The 21,359-nt window shown below is 40.1% G+C and overlaps 1 protein-coding gene across 4 annotated transcripts in view; it reads left to right on the forward strand.

The window, feature by feature from the left end:
- The window catches only part of HEG1 (heart development protein with EGF like domains 1), a 202,783-nt gene that overhangs the window by 104,112 nt on the left and 77,312 nt on the right, over nt 1–21,359 (forward strand). Inside the window, exons 17-19 of one of the 4 annotated variants that reach the window (XR_011967954.1) lie at nt 419–593; nt 7,679–7,813; nt 8,245–8,334. The exons of 1 other annotated variant lie outside the window; for it this stretch is intronic. Coding sequence is in view for 2 of the 3 variants with exons in the window: in XM_072613749.1 (XP_072469850.1) it covers nt 419–593; nt 8,245–8,394 (325 nt within the window). In the remaining variant the exon portion in view is untranslated. Of the gene's footprint in view, nt 1–418; nt 594–7,678; nt 7,814–8,244; nt 14,673–21,359 lie in introns of those variants that run through there. 2 more of the 4 variants (XM_072613749.1, XM_072613750.1) reach the window with 2 other exon arrangements.

A 21,359-nucleotide genomic window follows, 5' to 3' on the forward strand; every position in this document is an offset into this window, starting at 1 on the left:
ATACTCTTGGTGAAAACATTTTGTAAGTCATAGAGCACAACATGCATGTAAGGCAGCATCATTGATGAAGCTATGTGTCAGAGTGGATGGAGAATTGGCCATGGGGTTAGAGGGATGTAGGTCTAAGCTCTGCCTCTGATACACATTGACCGTGTTGTTGGGAAATATCATTATATATATTTAAAATCTCAAATTTCTTTGTACTTTCATTTTTGAAACTGGGTCAACTAAGCAAATGTGCTCCTTCATTTGTGATAATAGGAATATTGTTTTTAAAAAAATGGTCTTACTTCTCCAAAAACAGTATGACAACTTTTCCTTTTAATTTGTTCCACCAGCAATATCTGGTCCTTTTATCTCAAAACTCGTTAAGCTGAGGTTATCTGACTTCATCAATGTTATCTTTTTCCTTCCACAGAAAGAATAAAAATGACATAAGCAAACTCATCTTCAAAAGTGGTGATTTCCAGATGTCCCCGTACGCTGAGTACCCCAAGAACCCTCGATCACAGGAATGGAGCCGAGAGGCCATCGAGATGCACGAGAACGGAAGTACTAAGAACCTTCTCCAGATGACTGACGTCTATTACTCTGTGCGTATTCACAAGCTAGGAACAAACTGGGGTCACTTGATTCAGGCTTAGAGTGGTTGGGTCTGTCCCATGTCACAGCCTCAAGTGTTTTGGTTCTTTAGGCTATAGAATATAAATAGGATATGTTAAAATATAAACATCCCTGTTTAAGCAGAATATAAGTATCACTGTTATAAGGAGAGAATGGCACCATGGGACTCACATTTGCATGCTTTTAGAGTTAATTTGATTATGGTTTATTTGTATATTGTGGGGTATATTTGGAGATTGCAGTGTGAGAGGGTTGTACATCCATTCATTACATGCATTTGCAAGATATGGCATTAGTCAAGATAATCTTCCCACAAGAAGCCACGTTACAACCCCCTATGCCCCTCTGAAGACTGAGTAGGTTGGTCTGATATTTTTTGTTTCCAGATTAGGATCATAAAATTATAGATTTAGAGCTAAGAGGGACTTTAGAGGCCATTGAGTTCAGTGTCCTCATTTGACAGATAATGACACTGAGGCCTTGAAAGGTTAAAGGGCCTTGACCAGAGTCACGTGGGTAGTAAATGACTGAGGTAGGATTTGAAGCCAGGTCTACCTGACTCTCAATCTGGCACAGCTGATGTCTTCCTAACATAGCATCCAAGTGATGGCTGTTTCCATTGCTTTGAGTCAGTCTCTATTTACACAAATCTCTTATGAGATATGTGCTATGTGACCATTCCACATTTGCTTCTCCAGAAAACTCCATCTCTAGGCTTAAGTGACCACAGTCAGCATGGTTTAATGGAAAAGAATACTTGAAAGTAGGGAGAACTGCATTCTACGCCTAGCTGTGTCTCTGCTAGCTGTGTGATTTTAAAGAGGTCGTGTCAACTATCTGAATTTCAGTCTGCTCTTCTGTTAAATGAGGGTTGAGGAATCAGTTATTTCTATGAGCACCTTCAACTCTGTGACTGTATGATATGTATAATAACATGGAGAGTTAGAACAAGTAGCAACTTCATCATCCTATCCTGACTTTCCCTACTTTACAGATTCATTCTCGTGCCCCAGGTGGTGGGTAGTACAGTTTCCCTTTTGTAAATGAGATTGACATTTACCAGGGTACAGAAAGATTGTCTCATCATCTTTGACATCATCAACGATAAATATTACTCAGAGTAGTGTAGAAACTCATGTTCTCAGAGGAGCATAGACTTAGAGATGAGAGTCTAGAAATTAGCCAATTGATCAACAGACATTAAGTTCCTACTGTATACAAAGGTTAAGCATTTATTAAGCACCTAATGTATACAAAGGTCTGGGTATACAAGGGAAATAGTGAAATATTCTCAGCCCTCCAGGAGTATATAGTTTGCAAGAAGGAACTTTGGATGGTATGTATGTGTGTGCATATGTACCTGCCTATAAATATGCCTATGTATCTCTATCCTGAAAAACCCTTACTTGAACCTTCCATTCCCATTATCATCCGATTTTTCTTCTGCCATTTTTAGCTGAACTCCTCAAAAAGACCATTTCCACTTTCTCTCCTCTCACTCTTTTTTTCTAATCTCTTACAGTTTGGCTTCTGACATTATCATTCCACTGAAAGCACTTTTTCTAAATTATTGATGATAATTTAGTTGCCAAATGCAATGACCTTTTCTGAATCTTCATTCTTCTTGACCTCTGTGGATCACTCTCTCCTTCTTGATACTTTTTTCTCTCCCAGATTTTGGGACACCACTCTTTCCTATTTCTCCTTCTACCCATCTGACTGCTCCTTGTCTGTCTCCTTTGCTGAATTCTCCTCCAGATCATGTCTGTCACCATAGGTGCCCTCAGGGTTCTGTCCTGGGCCCTCTTCTCTTTTCCCTCTATACTGTACTTTACTTGGTGACCTCCTCAGCTTCCATGGACTTAATTATCATCTGTATGCTGATGATTTTCAGATCTACCTATCCTGCCTTAGTCTCTCTGCCAACCTCCAACTTTCTTCCAGATGTTCCAAACTAGATGTCTAGTGGGCATCTTAAACCCAATATGTTCAAAACAGAACTTATTATCTTTACCCTTAAACCCTACCTCACCCCTGCCTCCTACCTTCCCTATTTCCATGGAGAACAAGACCATGTTCCCAGTCCCTCAGGCTCACAACATAAGAATCATCCTGAATTCTTCACCACTTCTCAGCCCCCTTATCCAAAGTATTGATGATGCCTGTTCATTTCACCTTTGCAACATCTCTCCAATGCACCCCCTTCTCTCCTCTGACATGGCAAACACTCTGGGGCAGATCCTCCTCACCTTACACCTGGACTATCACAATACCCTGCTGGTAGATCTGCCTGCCTCAAGTCTCTCCCCATTCCAATCCATCCTGCGTTCAGCCACTAAAGTGATTTTCCTAAAACACAGATCTGATCATGTCCTCCCTCCTCAAGAAACTCCAGTGCCTTCCTATTATCTTCAGGACCAAATACAGAAAGCTCTATTTGGCATTCAAAGCTCTTCATCACCTACCCCCTTCCTATCTTTGCAGTCTTCTTACACTTTAATCCCTGGCATGTGCCCTTTGATATAGTAACACTGCCCTCTTGGCTGTTTCCCTAAGAAAACACTCTGTCTCTTGACTTTCAGCATTTTCTCTGGCTGTTTCCTGTGCCTGGAATGCTCTCCTTCCAAATACTGACCTCTTTGGCTTCCTTTAAGTCCCAACTAAAATCCCACTTTCTACAGGAAACCTTCCCTAACTCTTAATTCGAGTGCTTTCCCTCTTTTAATTATTTCCTATTTATTCTATATTGACCTTGCTTTGTATTTATTTGTTTCAGTGTTGATTATCCCATTAGACTATGAAGTTCTTGAGAGTAGGAGCCATGTCTTGCTTCTTTTTGTAGCACCAGCCCTTAGAACAGCGACTGGTACACAGTAGGCACTTAATAAATGTTTATTGAATTGAATAATGAAAGGAATAAGGATGAACATAAGCATCTATCTATTTCTATCTATCTATCTATCTATCTATCTATCTATCTATTTTTGCTTTTAGAGGCAATTAGGGTTTTAAATTACTTGACCAGGGTCACACAGAAAGTAAGTGTCAGGCTGGATTTGAACTCAGATCCTGACATAAGCATTTATTAAGCCCTTAATATGTGTTTGACACCATGCAAAGTGCTTTACAAACATTATCTCGTTTGATACTCAAAATTGCCCTGGGAGGTAGGTGCTATTATTATCCTTATTTTACAGTTGTGGAAACTGAGGTAAACATTTCCATTTTCTTCCCCAGGGTCACACAGCTAGTAAGTGTATGAAACTGGATTTGAACTCAGGTCTTCCTGACTCCAGACCCAGGGCTCTATCCATTGCACTACCTAGCATCTACAGATAGATGATGATGATGATGAAGATGATAGAGAATGAGACAGAGAGAGAAAGAAAGAGAGGAGGAGGAGGAGGAGAGAGAGAGAGAGAAAGAGAGAGAGAGAGAGAGAGAGAGAGAGAGAGAGAGAGAGAGAGAGAGAGAGAGAGAGAGAGAGAGAGAGCTTAATATTAGAGGAAGGGAAGTGGTGCAGGGAAAAGATTCATATAGAAGGTGGTATTTGAACCTTGTCATGAAGGGTTTCTAAGAGTTGGAGGTGAGCAGAGAATATATTTCAGTCATGGCCAGAGCCATGCAAAAGCATTGAGGCTGAGAGAGGTCATATCTGAGGAATAAATGGTAAGAGGGACAGTGTGACTGGATGGGAAGTACAGGAAGGAAAATATTGTATCATAAAACTGGAATGGCAGGTTGGGGCCAGGCTGCAAAGAGCTTGAAATCCCAGAAGAATTTCCATTTGATCCTAGAGTCAAAAGATAGCCATTAGAGTTTATTATTGAATGGGAAGTGACATGATGAGACTTACATTTCAGGAAAATGACTTTAGATCTGTGTGCAGGGTCGTTTGGAGTAGGGAGAGGTTTGAGGCAGGCAAATTAATTGGGAGGTTGTTGTAGTAGTTTGGGTTGAGGGTCAAGAGGGCCTAAACTACAATGGTGACCATGTGAGGGGAGAGAAGGGGAAGGCCAAAAGAGATCCTGTTGTCCAGCCCCTTTCTTTTGACAATTGAGGAAACCAAGGCTGAGAGGATTGCCAACAGCTATACTGATGATAAGGGAAAGAGCTAGAATTCACACCTCTGACCTCCAAATATGGTCTTCTTTTCACTTACATTCCATATGAAGGGAAAAATCTTCAGTAGTGACACATCCATCTCCCTATCTCTGGACAACATGTTATGAAAACTGTACTAAAAAGATAGCAAGTCTCCCTTCCACTCATGGCTCCCCTTCATTCTCGTGTGTGCTGTCCAAGGGTCATTTTGCATTGTACTGTATGAAATAGGAAATAAATACACAGTCAGAGAGCACCAGAGCTGAAAATTAAATTCTATGCATGGCATAGGACTATTAACTGGAGGTACAAGATAATAGTAATGAAACCTTGCCCCGTCTAGGCTCTTAATAGTACCATTCTTATCCAAAGGTCATTCTTCTGTAGTTGCTATGGAAATAATGATGAGGATTCAGACTTTGGATGGGAGGGACCAATTTCCTGGAGCTAGAGAACTGTTTGTTTGGATGAATTATTTTTAAAAGTTAGAACTTACCTGAGGGTGGAGGAGGGAGTTTGTGGGAAAAAATAGGGAGAAGTAGGATACAGTGGTAGAATTATTTCTAGATTCCAAATTTCTTTAACATTTTTCAAATAAATGTTTTATTGACACTTAAAAAAACATTGCTATCACTTTCCCACAAGAAGATATGTAGAGATATGTCTTCTCAAGATAGATTGATATGTATTTGTGTTGATTTTTTATATTTTATCTATGTATATGTACATAGAAATATCTGTAGATGTCTATTGATAATAGAAGTATATATATGTATTAGATAGATAGATGGATGGATGGATTAGATAGATATGATGAGAAAGTGATAGACAGAAAATAGGTAGATAGATAGACAGATTGACAGACATAACCTGATTCTGGAGGGGAGGTTACTCCTCAGAGGCATCTGGAAAGTCTTCATATTGAAAGTGACTCTTGACCTTTCTCTTGAAGCAAACTAGAAATCCTAAGAGGTGATGGGTAGGAGGGAGTGTATTTAAGACATAAAGCCGTCACTTTTTAACAAAGAAGTACAGTTAGGGAAAATAACCGAAAACATTATCCAGATCTAACAGGGTATGACTCATTCCTTACCCATACTCTGTCCCTCCTTGATTGAAAGGATGGCATCAGTCCTGTGACATCACCATTGGCCGTAGCATTGACCAGAGTTCTGATATCTTTTAGTGTAATTTTCTTGTACATCATTGTGCTCATTGTGTAAATTGTTAGGTTTCAAATTACCTGATCAGTTTATTTATGTATGATATTTCCCGAATTCATCAATGGGTTTAACTCTTCTCTCAAAAACAAATGATTTTACAATCAAAGAACCCACTTCATAAAAAAATTTTCTTTCAACTAAACTTCTCCTCCTCCCCCTTCCCTTAATAATAATATCTAGCATTTTATAGCACTTTTTTTGCAAAGCACTATCTTTACAAAAATTATCTCATTGAAGAAAACAGCCTTCCTTTGGTATTACTTGTGTGTCTGCGTGCACCTCTCTCTCTCTCTCTCTCTCTCTCTCTCTCTGTCTCTCTCTCTCTCTCTCTCTCTTTCCTCTGTCTTCTCTCTCTGTCTCTCTCTCTGTCTCTCTGTCTCAGTCTCTCTCTGTCTCTGTCTCTATGTCTCTCTCTCCCATTGAAATCTTTAGCTGTGACTTAACCTCAGTAATCTTCAGACAGCTTGATCATCACAGTCAAACTTAGAACTAATTCATCTACAAGTTACCATGGAATTAGATTTAGAGTTACTACAAACCGATAAAGTATTAACAGTCAGAAATGTAAATGAACCCAAGTTTTCAGTCCTCTGCAGTAATCTTCGCAGTGATAGAAACTTGAGATCTGAATAGAGCACAGTCGATTTCCGTCAGTCAGTAACACTTGTTGAGCACAGTGCTGGGGATACAAAGAAGGGTAAAAGTCTCTTCCCTCAAAGAGCTCACAGACTAATGAGGGAGAGAGCATGCAAATACCTAGCTATATACAATATGGTAGTGACATCCAGTCCCCACATACATGAAGTGCTTTGAAAGACAAGATGTCTCACATTTGAATAGTGCCAGTTCTCCTAGCATGGCATGGGCCATCAATGTGTGGGGCAGTTTTATGGGTGATGCAATTGCTTATGGTAATACATTAATCTTGGATGATGTCTATGCTTTTTTGACATCTGGCACGAACATTGCATGTTCCTTATTGTTGTCTCCTCAAATAGAGAACCAGCTTCCTGACTCATTCTGGGGAGATCATTTGCAGTGGCAAAAAGCAAAAAAAAAAAAAAAAAAAAAAAAGGGAGAGGGAGCAGAGGTGATAAGAATGTACAGTCTTTGACCTCATCCAAATAGGGTGGTAAAAACAAGCCTGAAAATCACTAGTCCATTAAAAAAGAAAACCTAATCTCTCTCTTGGCTTTTGATCCTATCGCTACCACTTAGTAGTTGTGAACACTTCATTTATTTATATCTCAGTTTCCCCTTCTAGAGAATGGAAAAAATATCTATATCCCAAATGCCAAAAACTGGGTAACATGCATTGTATACATTGTACTCCCCAGTAGAACAGAGTTCTATGAATTTAAGGTTTTCCTATGTGAGGAAAGGCAGCATGACAGAGTGGATAGAGAGCTAGCCAGGAAAATGTGAATTCAAATCTCACCTCCAACATATTCTGTCTGTGTGACCATGGGCATGTCACCTTACCTCTTGGTGTCCCAGGCAACTCTTTAAGACTTCAAGTTGTGGAGAAAGGGCTGTCTTCTATGTTAGTTGAAAGAGTTTCCTCACCTGGGAGTTCTTTATACCAACGAAATTACAGGTCCAGCCCCTACCTAAATGTGGTGCCATTGTCACATCTTCTGCCTACACCAATGCTTTTCCTAAAGGTACTTTGCCAACATTGGTTGTGTTTAAGGATGCTAATATTATTGTCACCTCAATATTATCAGGAGAGCTGCATGGTGTACCAGGAGAACAGTGCGGTATAGTGGGAAAGCTCTGGATTTGGAGTCAGAAGACCTGGATTTGAGTCCCACCTCTACCACTAACTAGCCTTGGGACCTTGGGCAAGTCTCTTAAACCCTGTGAGCCTCAGTTTCCTCATCACTAAACTGGCTAGAATGCTATCTGCACTAACTAAATCACAGGATTCTCGTGAGGGTCATTTGAGATAATACATACATATATATGTATATATGAAAGCACTTTTTTTATTTGTAATGTGCTATGTCAATGTAAAGCATAACTCCATTTTTAAAATGGAAGAACTGAGACATGGAGAGAGTAGACCTCTTGTCAGAGATGTTGGCTTTGGGGAGGTAGTAGTGGCAGCTCTAGGAAGAATCCCCACTTCTAGCCTCCTGCCCTGCACGTTGCTACTGTGTCTCCCAACTGAATTTCATAAAAGTGCAAAATTAAGTGTTTGGAATAATTTGATTATTGAATTTAAATTCAAGAATAAGAAATTGATTGCTCTCTCTTTTTTTTTTCTTTTCAATCTCTTTTTGTGAACTAGCCCACAAATGTCAGGAACCCAGAACTTGAACGAAATGGCCTCTACCCTACCTACACTGGCTTGCCAGGATCTCGGCATTCTTGCATCTTTCCTGGACAGTATAACCCTTCTTTCATCAGTGATGAGAGCAGGAGAAGAGACTACTTTTAACACCACTGGACAGTGCGTAGCCACTGTCATTCTATGTTATTTACACATGAATTCTATCTCCTCAAGGAATGGAACCAGAAGACTGCCCTGAATACTTGCTGCTTCATAGACCATCCAAAGCTGAAGGTTACATGGCAGACAAGGGATGGGACAGAGGATTTGAAGATGGCAAATACTGAAAGGAATTAGTCAGTTATAGGCTGCTCATTCTTTACTATTCAGTGTTTGTATGTGTTACTGTGAAACATGATAATGGGTCAGTAAGGACAGATTTGCTTTTGAGTGACATGTCATGGATGCTACCACTAGGGATGAGTGTAAATGTTTGGTGCCATTGCAGAAACCCAAAGTTTCTCAATTTAGGCTTTGGTAATTTGTATTTGTTTGTTTGTTTTTTAAATATACTTAATCAAGCTCAACTTGAGACTGTTCCAGAACTGAATCCTGGCAACTTTAGACAGCTCCATTGGATATTGTCATTGGATGGTCCCACTTTGCAGCAAAATATTTACTATTCTGAACTTTTCTCTATGATTACAGTCTTCCTCAGTGCCTATGTGCTGAACAATGAGTGTGTTCTAATCATACTCAGTGAATGCCCTTGAGGCACTAGAGAAATTTTGGTGTATAGTCTTCTTTGGTGTATATGCTTCTAGATCTTATTCTATAACTTCAAGCCAAATAGAAAATGAGCCCAGGATTTAATGTATCACAGAAGGTGGCAGGAAATGAGGTTGTAAAGTGCCACAAGCTGTTAGATGAAACATAAAAGTTCTTCCCCCAGTATGTTTTTTATCACAGCAACGCCCCTTTCCAAAAAATGATTCCCTCCTTATTGAGCTTAAGAATTCCTTCCAAACAGTTGGGATTAAGGCAATATCTTGTAGAGATAGTTTCAGTCATAATGGCATATGGAACTATTTTTGAAGTCAAAGTATCAATTTATCTGTCCTTCATTTATAGTTGGAGCCAATGGGTTTAATTTGGAGCTGACAGTAACTTGGCTCCCAAGAAGAGGAGCACATTGACCTAGAAACCTATGGTAACCTGCTCCAGATCTGTGAAAATGGAGTGCTACAAAACCATCTATTTTGTGCCCACTGACTTTGACCTGGGCTCATGTTCACAACAGAGATCACTTCTCCTGAGACAAGCTTTTGCTTATGGGTTATAAGGAATTTTTAAAGGTGTGGGTGGAATGTGTGTGTGTGTGTATGTGTGAGTGTGTGACATTTGGGTTTGAACTGGGTATTTCATTGCTTTGGGGAAAGAAGCTGGAAACAACTGTCTTCTGTAATTGGATATTGACATTTACTGTAGAAATTTCCTAAATAAGCAGCTAGATTTCACTGAAATGGCCATGCCATTGGAAGCCATACCAACTCTTCATAAAAGAATAGGTAGGCTTGATGGTGTCATATGTAAGTTCTCCTTACATGTCTGTACCGACTGCATCAGTAACCTTGTCCATGGGGCTCAGTGTTAGAGTTGATCACTGAAAGCAGTTTCTTCATTGAAGAAGTAACACATAAATTGTTTTCTCTTGTCCATCAGTGTGCCCTTTTTTGTACTACTATGTAGTTCCCCTGAAATTCAGTAATATTTCAGGAATGTTATCAGACAGCTAAGTATTTCTAAACAAGTAAAGACTTCAGTGTCTGCCTTTTGGAAAAGAATTTCCTCTATATCTATTTATTATGCCCACGATTTAGGGCTTGCATCAGTCACCTGAGTAGCACTCAGTGTCTGGAACTAATACATGTGAAACTATGTTGAGGCTACTTCCCAAATAACATCCTAGCATCCAGATAAAGTGAAGAAAGAACAGACTGCAAAACTGTTGCGAGCGCAGAAGATTAAGTCTTACTGGCAGCACAGTTTTCTGGAAATGGCTCAAACACTTTGGGAGCAGTTATTTCTACTTAATGGAGGAATGGTTACTTCTGGATCACTGCAGCTCTTCAAAATGCAATATGATAGGACAAGCCACTTAAAAAGCTTTCCTTAGAGCATGACATTATCCTAATAGGAGTCTGAATGATTGCGTGTGTTTTTCCATTGGTCCCCAGAGGTCCTCTCTCTCTCTCATAATCACAGCTCTGCTGTTGCAGAGAATGCTAGCTGGGTGCAATGCACCTTAGTAGTTAAAACGAAGTGGCTCTCACCTCACAAGATGCAAGCAGGATTTAGGTATCACTGATGGATGCTATGACTTTTTGAAAAAAGGCATTAGAAACCTCCTTCTGAACCATGGGTGAGATCTTCCATGATTTTGTCAGAGTCAAGTACTGCTTTCTGCCTCTCCATCTCCCATCCTGCTGATCAGCTTAGATTTATTCCTACCCACTGTTTCTGTTGCTCTATTCCAGTTCAAGGCCTCTTATCTCTATGATGGAAATGAGCAAGAGAAGCCAGTTAGGGGGCACAGAAGTGAGGGGGGACTCTGCTAGGGCATACACAGGTATAAGAACAGTCTGCTGCTTCTGAGCAATCTGAGGATCTTAATGGCCTCTGACAAATGGAGGAAACCATCACCTCCTGGGGCAGGGCAATGAGCTAGATATTATACCAAATGGTGACCTTGTCTCATCTCAGAATCGTTCTTGAGAAGGGTCTGGGAATGTGTTTGAGCTTAAGTGTAGAAGAGAGAACTATGTGACTTCAAGGATTTTTTTCTTCACTAGCAGGGCTTTATAGAAGAAGATGTTTCATGTGAAAATGAGGGGTTTCAGAAAGTGTGCTTAGCATAGTATATCCACCCCTCTCCAAGTGATCTAAGGAGGCAAGTGGGTCTAAGGAAATTTACTCCAAGTATGAATTGTATGGAGAGAAGTGTGGTTGTGAACAGCGGAGCTCAGTTCCCCAGTTTGAGCATAGGAGCATAGCTTTAGAACCAAAAGGGACCTTAGAGGAGGCCAGTTAATCCACCTTGCTCATTTTACAGAGATGGGAACTGAGGTACAGAAAAGATTAAGTGACTTACGCAAAGGTACCCAGGTATCAAGTGAGAAGGGAGGAAAGAACATCTGCTAAACTCTATATGCCTAATGTGTGCAAAACCGTAGGGGTGGAAAATGGGAGCAGTCTGGTGCTCCTGGTTTTTACTGACCTGGATCTTGCAAGGTTGGATAATAATAGTTTACATTCTTGCAATGTGGTTTTCCAAACAAGGATGAGGCTACATTGTAAAACCCAGTCAGTCGCTAGCTTGTAGAATGCATGCAATTACTCTCCCTCCACTACCTTGACTACCCTCAGTGTCACTGCTCTTGTCCTGAGTCTGTGACTCATGTTGGGAGAGGGGTGAAGGGACGGCAAGAAAGAAGTTATTAACAGTCACATGAGTGGGGAAAAAGGGAGCCTAATCTGTGCCTGTGATGCATCTATAAATCAAGACCTGGATTAAATGGAATCATGAGACTTTAGGGTGAAACTGACCAACAGGTCAGCAAAGCATTTTGTCTGGCAGAGTTCTCCTTTCTTTCTGTGGCCCCTGAGCTTGCCTGGGAGTGGCATCCTTCATGCCATCTGATTTTCATGGTCTCCATTCATTGTTTATTCAGAAGAGATGAGACTAAGGCAACTGGATACGTTCCTTGGCAGAATGCCTACGTTCTTTGTTTCATTTTTAGAGAGGGCAGTTACAGTGTTCAAGTAAAAGGAAGGTGTTACCAAGAAATTAATAGGAGCGATCTTGAAATATGTTTAATAACTATAATGTGTTATTGGCATTCTATCCAGCCATAACCAAATTACTGTTTTTAGAAACAAAAAAGTTAAGAAATAATCATGCTACATAAGATATTTTAAAATGTGAGGGTTTTTTCTTCTTGTGTTTTAGCCACCTGAGGTCATTATGAAAACAGGAACCTAAGTCATGCCTACCTAGTGAACATATTGGCACATGGTTTTATTTATCAGTGTTATGCTGTTTTGTTTTTTAATAAACATAAGCTTCTAAAACCAAATGAGTAGAGTCCCACTCAAATTAGTCACCATGGGAAGGTATATACTTATTCCAGTGTTATTGCTAGGAACTCCTTTCTGCAATTTGCCTTGAGAGCTTACAGCACATTTCCATTTTTTTCTTCAAATATATAATTTATTTATTTTTCAGTTTTCAACATTCACTGCCACAAGAATTTTGAATTCAAAATTTTCTCCTCATCTCTCCCCACCCCCCATCCCAGGACAGCATGCACCTCATCCACCCCTTCCTCCAGTCTGTCCTCCTTTCTATTACCCCTGCCTTCCTCCATCCTCATCCCCTCTATTATCCTGTTGGGCAAAATAGATTTCTATACCCCATTGCCTGTACATCTTATTTCCCAGATGCATGCAAAAACAATTTTTAACATTCATTATTAAAGCTTTGAGTTCCATATTCTCTGCCTTACAGTACATTCCTTTGGTCCCAGTGGTGGCAAATATTCATCCTTCAAGGGTGGGTTTAAGTTTTGGAAACAACCAAATGCTTGGAATTGTAGTCTGGTGAATAAAATCGGTGATCAAGCTGGGTAGTACCAACATCAGTGAAAAAGTATACTGTGACTATGAAATAATAAAACTGGTTTTCTGGGGTGACTCATGAGCTGACTCTGAAAATCATCCCCAAATGTGTTCAATATGAGTTTGAACAATGGTAAGAGGATTAGAATAAACGTAAACTCTCAAGGTGACTAAAACTTTGAAGGAGACACAACTCATTTGGCCATGTTAAGAATAAAATCGGCCTTAGTTTTTATAGTCATAACCTATGTTATGCAACTTTGGCATTCCCCTTGTGTGACTGTGCTCATTGGTGAGGTATACACATGGCCTGTGGGTCCTTGGCTCAGCTAAAGAAGGAGAAGTCAGCCTTATACAATTCACGTACTCTTGGCTTTCCTTCATCCAGCACAGCCACTCAGCAACAGGACCATCACTGGCTCCCTATTAAAATTAGTTAAAATTAAATTATTAAAATGACATCTAAAATTTTGGTGAGGACAGCTCATTGAAATGCTTGCTCATTGAGTGCAGCTCATTGGACTGCAAAATGGAAGCCAGACTCCAATCATTTAAGCAATACTTCCTCTTCATTGAGCTGATATGCTACTGAGGGACAGATGAGCACTCTTCAGATTTCCAGGAAGATTGTGGGTGCATCCTCTGAGCTTCCTTCTCAATAAGTCCTACCCCTTTTCAGACATGCAGGACATCCAAGGACCACATGATTCAGAATTGGTCTGTTGTTTAGCTTTCTACACCAACTGTTCACAGTAAAATCCTTCCTTGTGTGATGGGTGTATATATGTATATGTATGCGTGCTGATTTTGAGATTTGAGCTGTTATGAAGGTGAATTTCAATGCCAAATACTCCTTTTATTTACCCTATGAAAGACACCTCCCTTCCCATACTACAACAGTTTTCAGGAGGAAAAAGGACTTTTCTTTTCTTCTCCCATCTTAATATACCATTTCTCCAGGAGGAGACAGTGATGAGATGTGTGTATATAGTGTATGTGTATATATGTGAAATACACACATATATGGAGAAAGAAAAGAAGGGAGAGAGAAAAGAAATAGAGAAACATACATATTCCATACTCTGGATTTTGTGTGTCCTTATACGATATGCAGCTGTGTGCATTTATTTTTCCTCTCTGACCTCTCAAAGAAATAGGATATAATAACCCATAAAAGTCATAGATACTGATTAATTTGTTTAATTAAAACAAACTTTTCTTTCAGTGGGGTCACAGTTCATCACTCCAGAGTATAGACATGAATCAAACATTGGCATGGATGGTGGGATGGTTGTAGGATTCTAATTTCAAAAACAGCTTTGACATGGGAGCCCCCATGAACCTTCATGTACACCTGTCATTCATGTCTTTATCCTGCCTTGCATCTCCACCTCTCCAAATCTGACCTTCCATGATTGTACATTTAATAGGAAAATGAGTGATAGTCTCTGGGTTGACATGGATTTTTTTGTTTCATTAGCTTTCCAGTTAAATTAAACAAGCTATTAGAAGATGTGCTTTGGAGAGTAGATCCCCATGATCCTGCCTCCTCTTTGCAGACCAATGAACTTTGAGCACCTGGTTTGTCATCTTAAAATCCTCCCCTTTGGATATTTGTTATTTAATGTTGTATTATAATTGCAACCTCCACTAATAATTCAGTACTGTAGCAGAAAAGTGTGATTTGTAAGAATTGGTTATTTTTATACTTCTGTCCACTATGTCTGGCGTTCTAGTCAGTAATATGATATAATAAAAAATTATTATCACCTTCTGTGTTAATGCTTGTGTGTTAGATAGATATGTCACCTCTTGTGGAGTAACTGTCATTTCATGTGTATGGGGATACTCCCTCCATTGACATAGAGCATGTAGAGCCATAAGGAATTGTCAAGGTCATCTACTGCAAGCCTCTTATTTTACAGAGAAGGAAACTGAGTCCTGAAGAAATCATGTAACTTGTCCAAGGTCACATCATAGTGGGAGTAAAAGGCTAGAACCAGGAGTCAAACTAAGGTCTTTTGACTTGAAATCCACTGCTTCTCCTATTGCTCCAAGCTACCTCTGCTGATCACAATCTCTCCCTCCCTTTTTAACACATCTGATTTCTGTCCATGTCTCTCTTTTTTATGAATTCTTATTTACTTAATTATTAATTTATGGAATAAAACAAGCATTTACAAAACATAGTATAACAAGAAAAAGATGATGCACATGAAACTGCAAATCTATGATGTACAACTTGATATTCCTTTTAAATATATAATAAAGTTATCGTACATTTTTTTCTTTTTTCTTCCCTCCCCACAGATGGCTACCATTAGACACAGACATGTGCGTGTGTGTGTATATACATACATATGTATATATATATGTATATGTAAAATCATTCTATACATCCTTCTATTTATCAGTTCTTTCTCTGGATGCAGATAGCATCTTCCTTCACATGTCTTTGGAGTTAATTTTAATGTAGTCTATTTGTAGTTAGTCCATGTCTTTCCAAAGATCTTCCACAGAGGTATAGCCTTTTCTCTGTGTCTCTGCATGTGTCCATGTAGCATCTAGTCTATGCATAACTAGGAACAATATAGATATGAATACAAATTTAGAGCTAGAGGAAACCACAGACACCATTGAACCCTCCCACTCATTTTACAAACCATTCCTCCCCTAGAGTTCTCTGGGACCTTTAAGGAGATTGGGAAGGGGGTGTCTAGACTCTCTGCAAATGACTCCAGCCTCTGCCATCAGTGGTTCCTCAAATGTGGGGAAGGCTTCCATGTTCCCCAATACCACTTAATCACTTATAATCATATGAGCATTGACAAAGGAATATTGAGTTCAGAAGGTATGATCATAAGTAAACAAGCTTATTCTCTCCCCTCCTTCCTCCCTATTTCTCCATTTGTACTCCTCAGTCTCTGTCAAGGGGAAGGGAATTAAGTTCATGGCTTAGCCTGATTTCTAGAGAGCACACAGCCTGGTGCACAGCTGTGTGGTAAATTGGATTATGGCATCATCACTTCAGAGCTGTAAGGGACCTTAGAAGACATTCAGGTCAGACTTCTTTCATGGGCAAGGAAACTGAGGCCAAGAGGCATGAAGTGATTTACCCAAAGTGGCACATAATTCAAATGGCAGAACAGGTTCTATGGTCTTGACATTCATGCATAGCTCTTTGGTAGCACATGATCGTGATCTATGGATCTACATAGCTCTGGGACTGTTATAGTGTTCATTTCCACCTGGTCTCTTCCAGGGATGAGGACAGGGTCAGGACCTGCCAGGAAGAGCATCTGGATGATCTTTGTGGTGAGGGAAGGAGGAAGGGAAGGTCGGCAGAGGAGGTACAAGACTTGTCAATATGGAGTCATGGGTCACCAGAGATCAACCTGAGTCCTCATGAGCCCCTGGTTCACAAGATAATTCAGTATCATTATATACTAATAATCAGATGCTTTTCAACCTATGAAGCACCCTGAAAATAGCAATTATCATCATCATAGCATTTATATTGGGCTTTACAAAGTTATCTAATTTCATCCTCAAATAACTTTGGGAAGCAGGTACTGAGGGGGCACTTAGGTGCTTGTGCTTAGACCCCAGTTTTAAAATCACATTTCTCCTTAGCTTCAAAACGCTATCCCTGACAGTGTTCTCCCCATTCCAAGGACATTGTGCCTAGCAATTACTCGTGAGTGGACCCCAATAAGACAAACTACCTTTTCCCACAATTACTCATGAGTGGGCCCCATCACAAGAACAAGCTGACCTCTGAGGAAATTCTCTTGTAAAAACTGGACTATCTTGTAACCACAGAATTATCATGTATTGATTCCCAAAGTCATCATATTCAATCCAGAGGTCAAACTATAGACGTATTTTTGGAACAGACCAAAAATATGCCCCTGAGAAACTCCTTCCCCTGATTTCCAGTTGTGAATGATACCAGTGACCAAGGTTGTAAGTTATTACAATTACAACTAATTAGCATAATCTGTCAGATATTTCACTACTTTTCCTATATAATTTTTAGCATCACTCCCGCTAAGTTGCAAGTTCCTTAAGGAGCTTTGCCCACTATATTAGCATCACAATAAACGTTTGCCATCTTGACTTAAAGAATGCTTGAGTCCATGAATTCATTCCAGACAACCCTCTCCTGTATTTTAGTCCTTGAGGGGTTCCTGACCCTCTCAACCTGCATCAGTACTATTATTATCCCCATTTTATAAATGAGGAAACTGAATGTGAGGGAAGTGAAGGGACTTACCTAGGGTCACACAGCAAATCCTTCTCTGAGCTCAGATTTGAACTTCGATGTCCAACTCCAGGTTTAGTGCTCTCCCACTGAACCACTTAGCCAATTTTAACAGAGATGGAAAATGAGGTTCAGAAAGGCCAAGGGCCACAGAGTTCAGTCCCAAAGCTCATTAAGCACCCTGAATGGGACTCAAACTCAATCCATCAACAAACATATTAAATGCCTAGAATGCGCCAGACTCTGGGCAAACATAAAACAGTCCCAACCTTTTTGGATCTTAGAGTCAAAGACAACATGTACACAGTGAAGTAGTTGTAGAATAAATACAACCTAATTTCTGGGGAGAAACAGCAGCATCTGGGGGCATCAGGAAAGGCCACAAGCAGGAGGTAGTTCTCATTCTCATGGGTTTTGAAGGGAATCAGAAATTCTAAGTGTTTGAAGTGGTGACAGTGCATTGCAGGCAAGGAGGATAGCTACCCTAAGCAAAGGTATAAAAGTGGGTGCTGGAAGATCATGTGTAACAAACAGCAAAGAAGGCCAGCCTGGCTGGACAGAGAATGCACAAAGGGGAGCGAGATATACAATAAGCCTGGAAATAGAGCTTAGAGTCAGCTTGTGAAGGCCTTTAAATGCCAAACAGAAGAATTTGTCTTTTACTCTAGGTAAGGGTGGGGAATCTCTAGCTTTGAGGCCACAGGTCATCCCCCACCCTCCCCCCACCCTATGAACTAGGGGTAATAGGGAAATTATGTAGTTTATAGAGCAGAGGAATAATATGGTCAGACCCTTGTTTTGGCTGGAATAGAATGAGGCTTAAGACAGGGAGACAAACAGGAAGCAGCTGAAACAAGTCAGGTGAGAGTTTAATGATGACCTGAACTAGGGCAAAGGTCCTAGGAGTGATAGAACGAGAATCACACAACAAGCTCAGTTTCTATCAAGTTTCACTTGAGATATGAGAAGTTAACAATGAGACAAGATCAAAGGGCAGAATTTATTGAATTCAGAAAATTCTGAGGGTACTGCTCATATCCTGGTGGTAACTAGTGGTTACTATTAGATTTGCTGCCATCATAGCATAATAACTTTAGAGAGAAAGGGAACCTTGGAAATCAGCTGGTACCGCCTCATTTTACACATTAGAGAATTGATCCCCAGAGAAGTGGAGTTCTTTGTACAAGATAACACAGCTAATCAGTGATAGTCAGGATTGCAGCCTGGATCCCCACAGTCCAAATGCAGGATCTTTTCCACTGTGCCAAGCTGTTGCAAATGGCACTGGACACAGGACTCTGTGAGCCCATGACTCACAATGACACAGTGACCTTCATTAGCCCACGGTTCAGTCCTCAATGGGTGCAGACTCAGGGTGCCCACCTCTGTGTTGGCTGAATTATTGCTGGCTTAGAGTTTTTGAGGCATATTCTCTGGGCATAGGGCAGCCCCTACATCTGATCCATATGGCTAATAGTTATATTCCTAAGGCACAGATTTGCCTATGTCCTTCTCTTGTTCAATAAACTCCATTGGTTCTCTATGACACCTTGAACCAAGCCTAAACTCCTCTAAGTGGAATTTGAAGCTATTCAGGAGGTGGCTTCCACCTACTTTTCTGGACTTATTATACATTATTCCCTTTCACATACTCTTTGATCCAATTAAACTGGGCAATTTTGCTTGAGTCTCACCCATGATATTCAGCCTCCCAAGTCGATGCCAATTTGTATAGTCTCTTCTCCATGCCTGGATAGCACCACCCCTCCCTACCTCCACCATCTTGGAATCTCTAGGTACTTTCAAAGCTTGATTCGAATCTAGTCACCCACATGAAGCTTCTCCTCATCCCACTAATTGCTATGGCCTCCCTCAAAATTGTCTTCTATGTACTCCATAAATATTTTGCTGCTATGTACACATGTGGTCTATGCCAGAGGGCTCAAAGATGAATCACATGGTACACAACACTGCTGAATGAAACCTGAACTTGAATAAGGTGTAATGGGAAATGTTTAACAAAGTAAATAAAAATCCAATAAAACAAAGATATCATTACATTTTAAAATTAAGTCCATATGAGGCCTGCAGGAATCCTTACGTATGAATTCATGGTCCCTGTTTCTATTTGAGTTTAACATCACTGGTCTCCTCCAATAAGAGGTAAACTCCTTGAGGGTAGGACTGTTTCTTTTTTGTCTTTGTGTGACCAGTATCTAGCATAGGACCTGATACGTAATTGGTGCTTAGTAAATATTTGTCGTGAATGACAGAATTCAGGCATGGGATAGTTGACAGAAAGGGATGGAGGGGACCTCAGGATCAGAAAAACCTGAGCTGGAGTCCTGCCTTTGTGACTGTCTATGTGACCTTGGGCAAGTCACTTCTTCATCTCTCAGTTCTTCATGTATAAAATGAGAAAATTAGACTAGATGACCTCTAGAGTTTCTTCTCAATCCAAATTGATGGTTTTCTGGAGGAGAAGGCACTAAGAATGGGAGGGTGGTCACTGCAAAGTGCTTTGGAGAGGAGAAGAAGCCATTATATTAGGCAAGGAGGTCATTTGTAGCATTAAAGAACATTGTTTCAGTGACTTTCAGAGGACTAAAGCAAGACCACAAGTCTGAGGAGTGAGGGGTGGAGAGGAAGGTAAGGTAACAAATGTAAGCTACTTCTCTCACAGTTTAGCAGTGAAAGGAACGGAAAAGATGACCTCAAGATATTGAAGTCATAACAGAGTTTGTTTTGGTTTTGTTTTAGTTTTATTGTAGGTTATAGGCAGAAGGAGGAGGAACCAGTAGAGAAGGAAATATTGGTGGGGCTAGGTCTTGGCCATGGTGAGAGAGGTTCCTATCACCAAGGGGAGAGGTGGAAAGATTATTTTTGGCTGGAAAGGGAAAAGGGGCAAGGGAGAGGCCACCTTATCCTTTAAGGAGGAGAGGATGAATGAAAACATCAGTTTTAAAGTGTAGACGTGGGAACATGAGGGCACACTGGTCATCACTTTCTTCCTCTATAAAATGAGAGGGAAAACCCCAGAGTGGTATCAGACTGGATGACCTCAGTGATTCCTTCTTGTTTTAATATTCTCTAGTTCTAATTGAACTGTGGACTGCCACGCAATCCATATTCAGTAACCTTATCATAACTTACCCTGTTGTTAAGGAACAAGGTTCATCACTGAGTAGTCTTCACATCTACCACCAGCCAGTTAAGAATTGCCATTTTTTACTTCCTTGTACACTTAATCCTCTCTCACATTTTTCAGTATATTTATCTTTATGTGAACTGAAACACCAAATAAAATGTGACATTTCCATATATACAAGAGAACAGAAAGAAATCTATCAAACTGCAGATTATGGACAGATCAATATACATACATGTATATGTATATGTAGATATACATACACATACACATGTTTATGTATATATACATATATGTTATTTTTCTTTTTAAATTATATAACATATAGTCAATTCAATGTGTAATTTTCAAAGCTATCATCCTTGACTGTGATTCTTTTGGTTCTTCCTTCCATTCTTTTAGGTGCATTCAAAAATAAAGATGCATCAAAGACCTCTTTTCCTTCTTTCCTTCCCTTCCTTCCTTCCTTCCTTCCTTCCTTCCTTCCTTCCTTCCTTCCTTCCTTCCTTCCTTCCTTCTTTTCCAGAGGGACAGAAAGCTATCATATTGAAGAAGTAAATGGTCTAAAAGACAAATGTTCTGTAGGTTCCACCCAGGCTGCTCCTGTAAGGTTAGGAAGCACAGAGACTAAAGAGTCCCCAAAGAAAAAAGTCTGACGATTTCAAAATCATACCTGGAGCTACCCTTGGTCATTTACCTCTTTGAATGTATTACAAATTGGATAAGGATATTATTAGCACAATCAGAGCCTGATAATGCATCCTACTTGATGTAGACCAGGGACTTCATTTGGGGAGAACTGAGTCTCATGTGATCATGATTGGGAGAAGAAGTTACAGTCTGAGGTAGGAAGGTAGAAGCTGCCAACTTCCTATTCTTTCTTTTTCATGAACGTAAATATAATCCAAAATGAGAACCTTCCTGCTTTTCAGGGGGGATGTAGCAGGTATGAGGGATGATTGGATGCCTCATATTTTTCTCCCCATACTTACTCCATAGGAGGGCTTTTCCCCGCTTAGGTATCCAAACATTCAAGACATGCTC

The sequence above is a fragment of the Notamacropus eugenii genome, chromosome 5 (assembly GCF_028372415.1).
Source record: "Notamacropus eugenii isolate mMacEug1 chromosome 5, mMacEug1.pri_v2, whole genome shotgun sequence".
In the NCBI taxonomy this organism is placed as follows: domain Eukaryota; kingdom Metazoa; phylum Chordata; class Mammalia; order Diprotodontia; family Macropodidae; genus Notamacropus; species Notamacropus eugenii.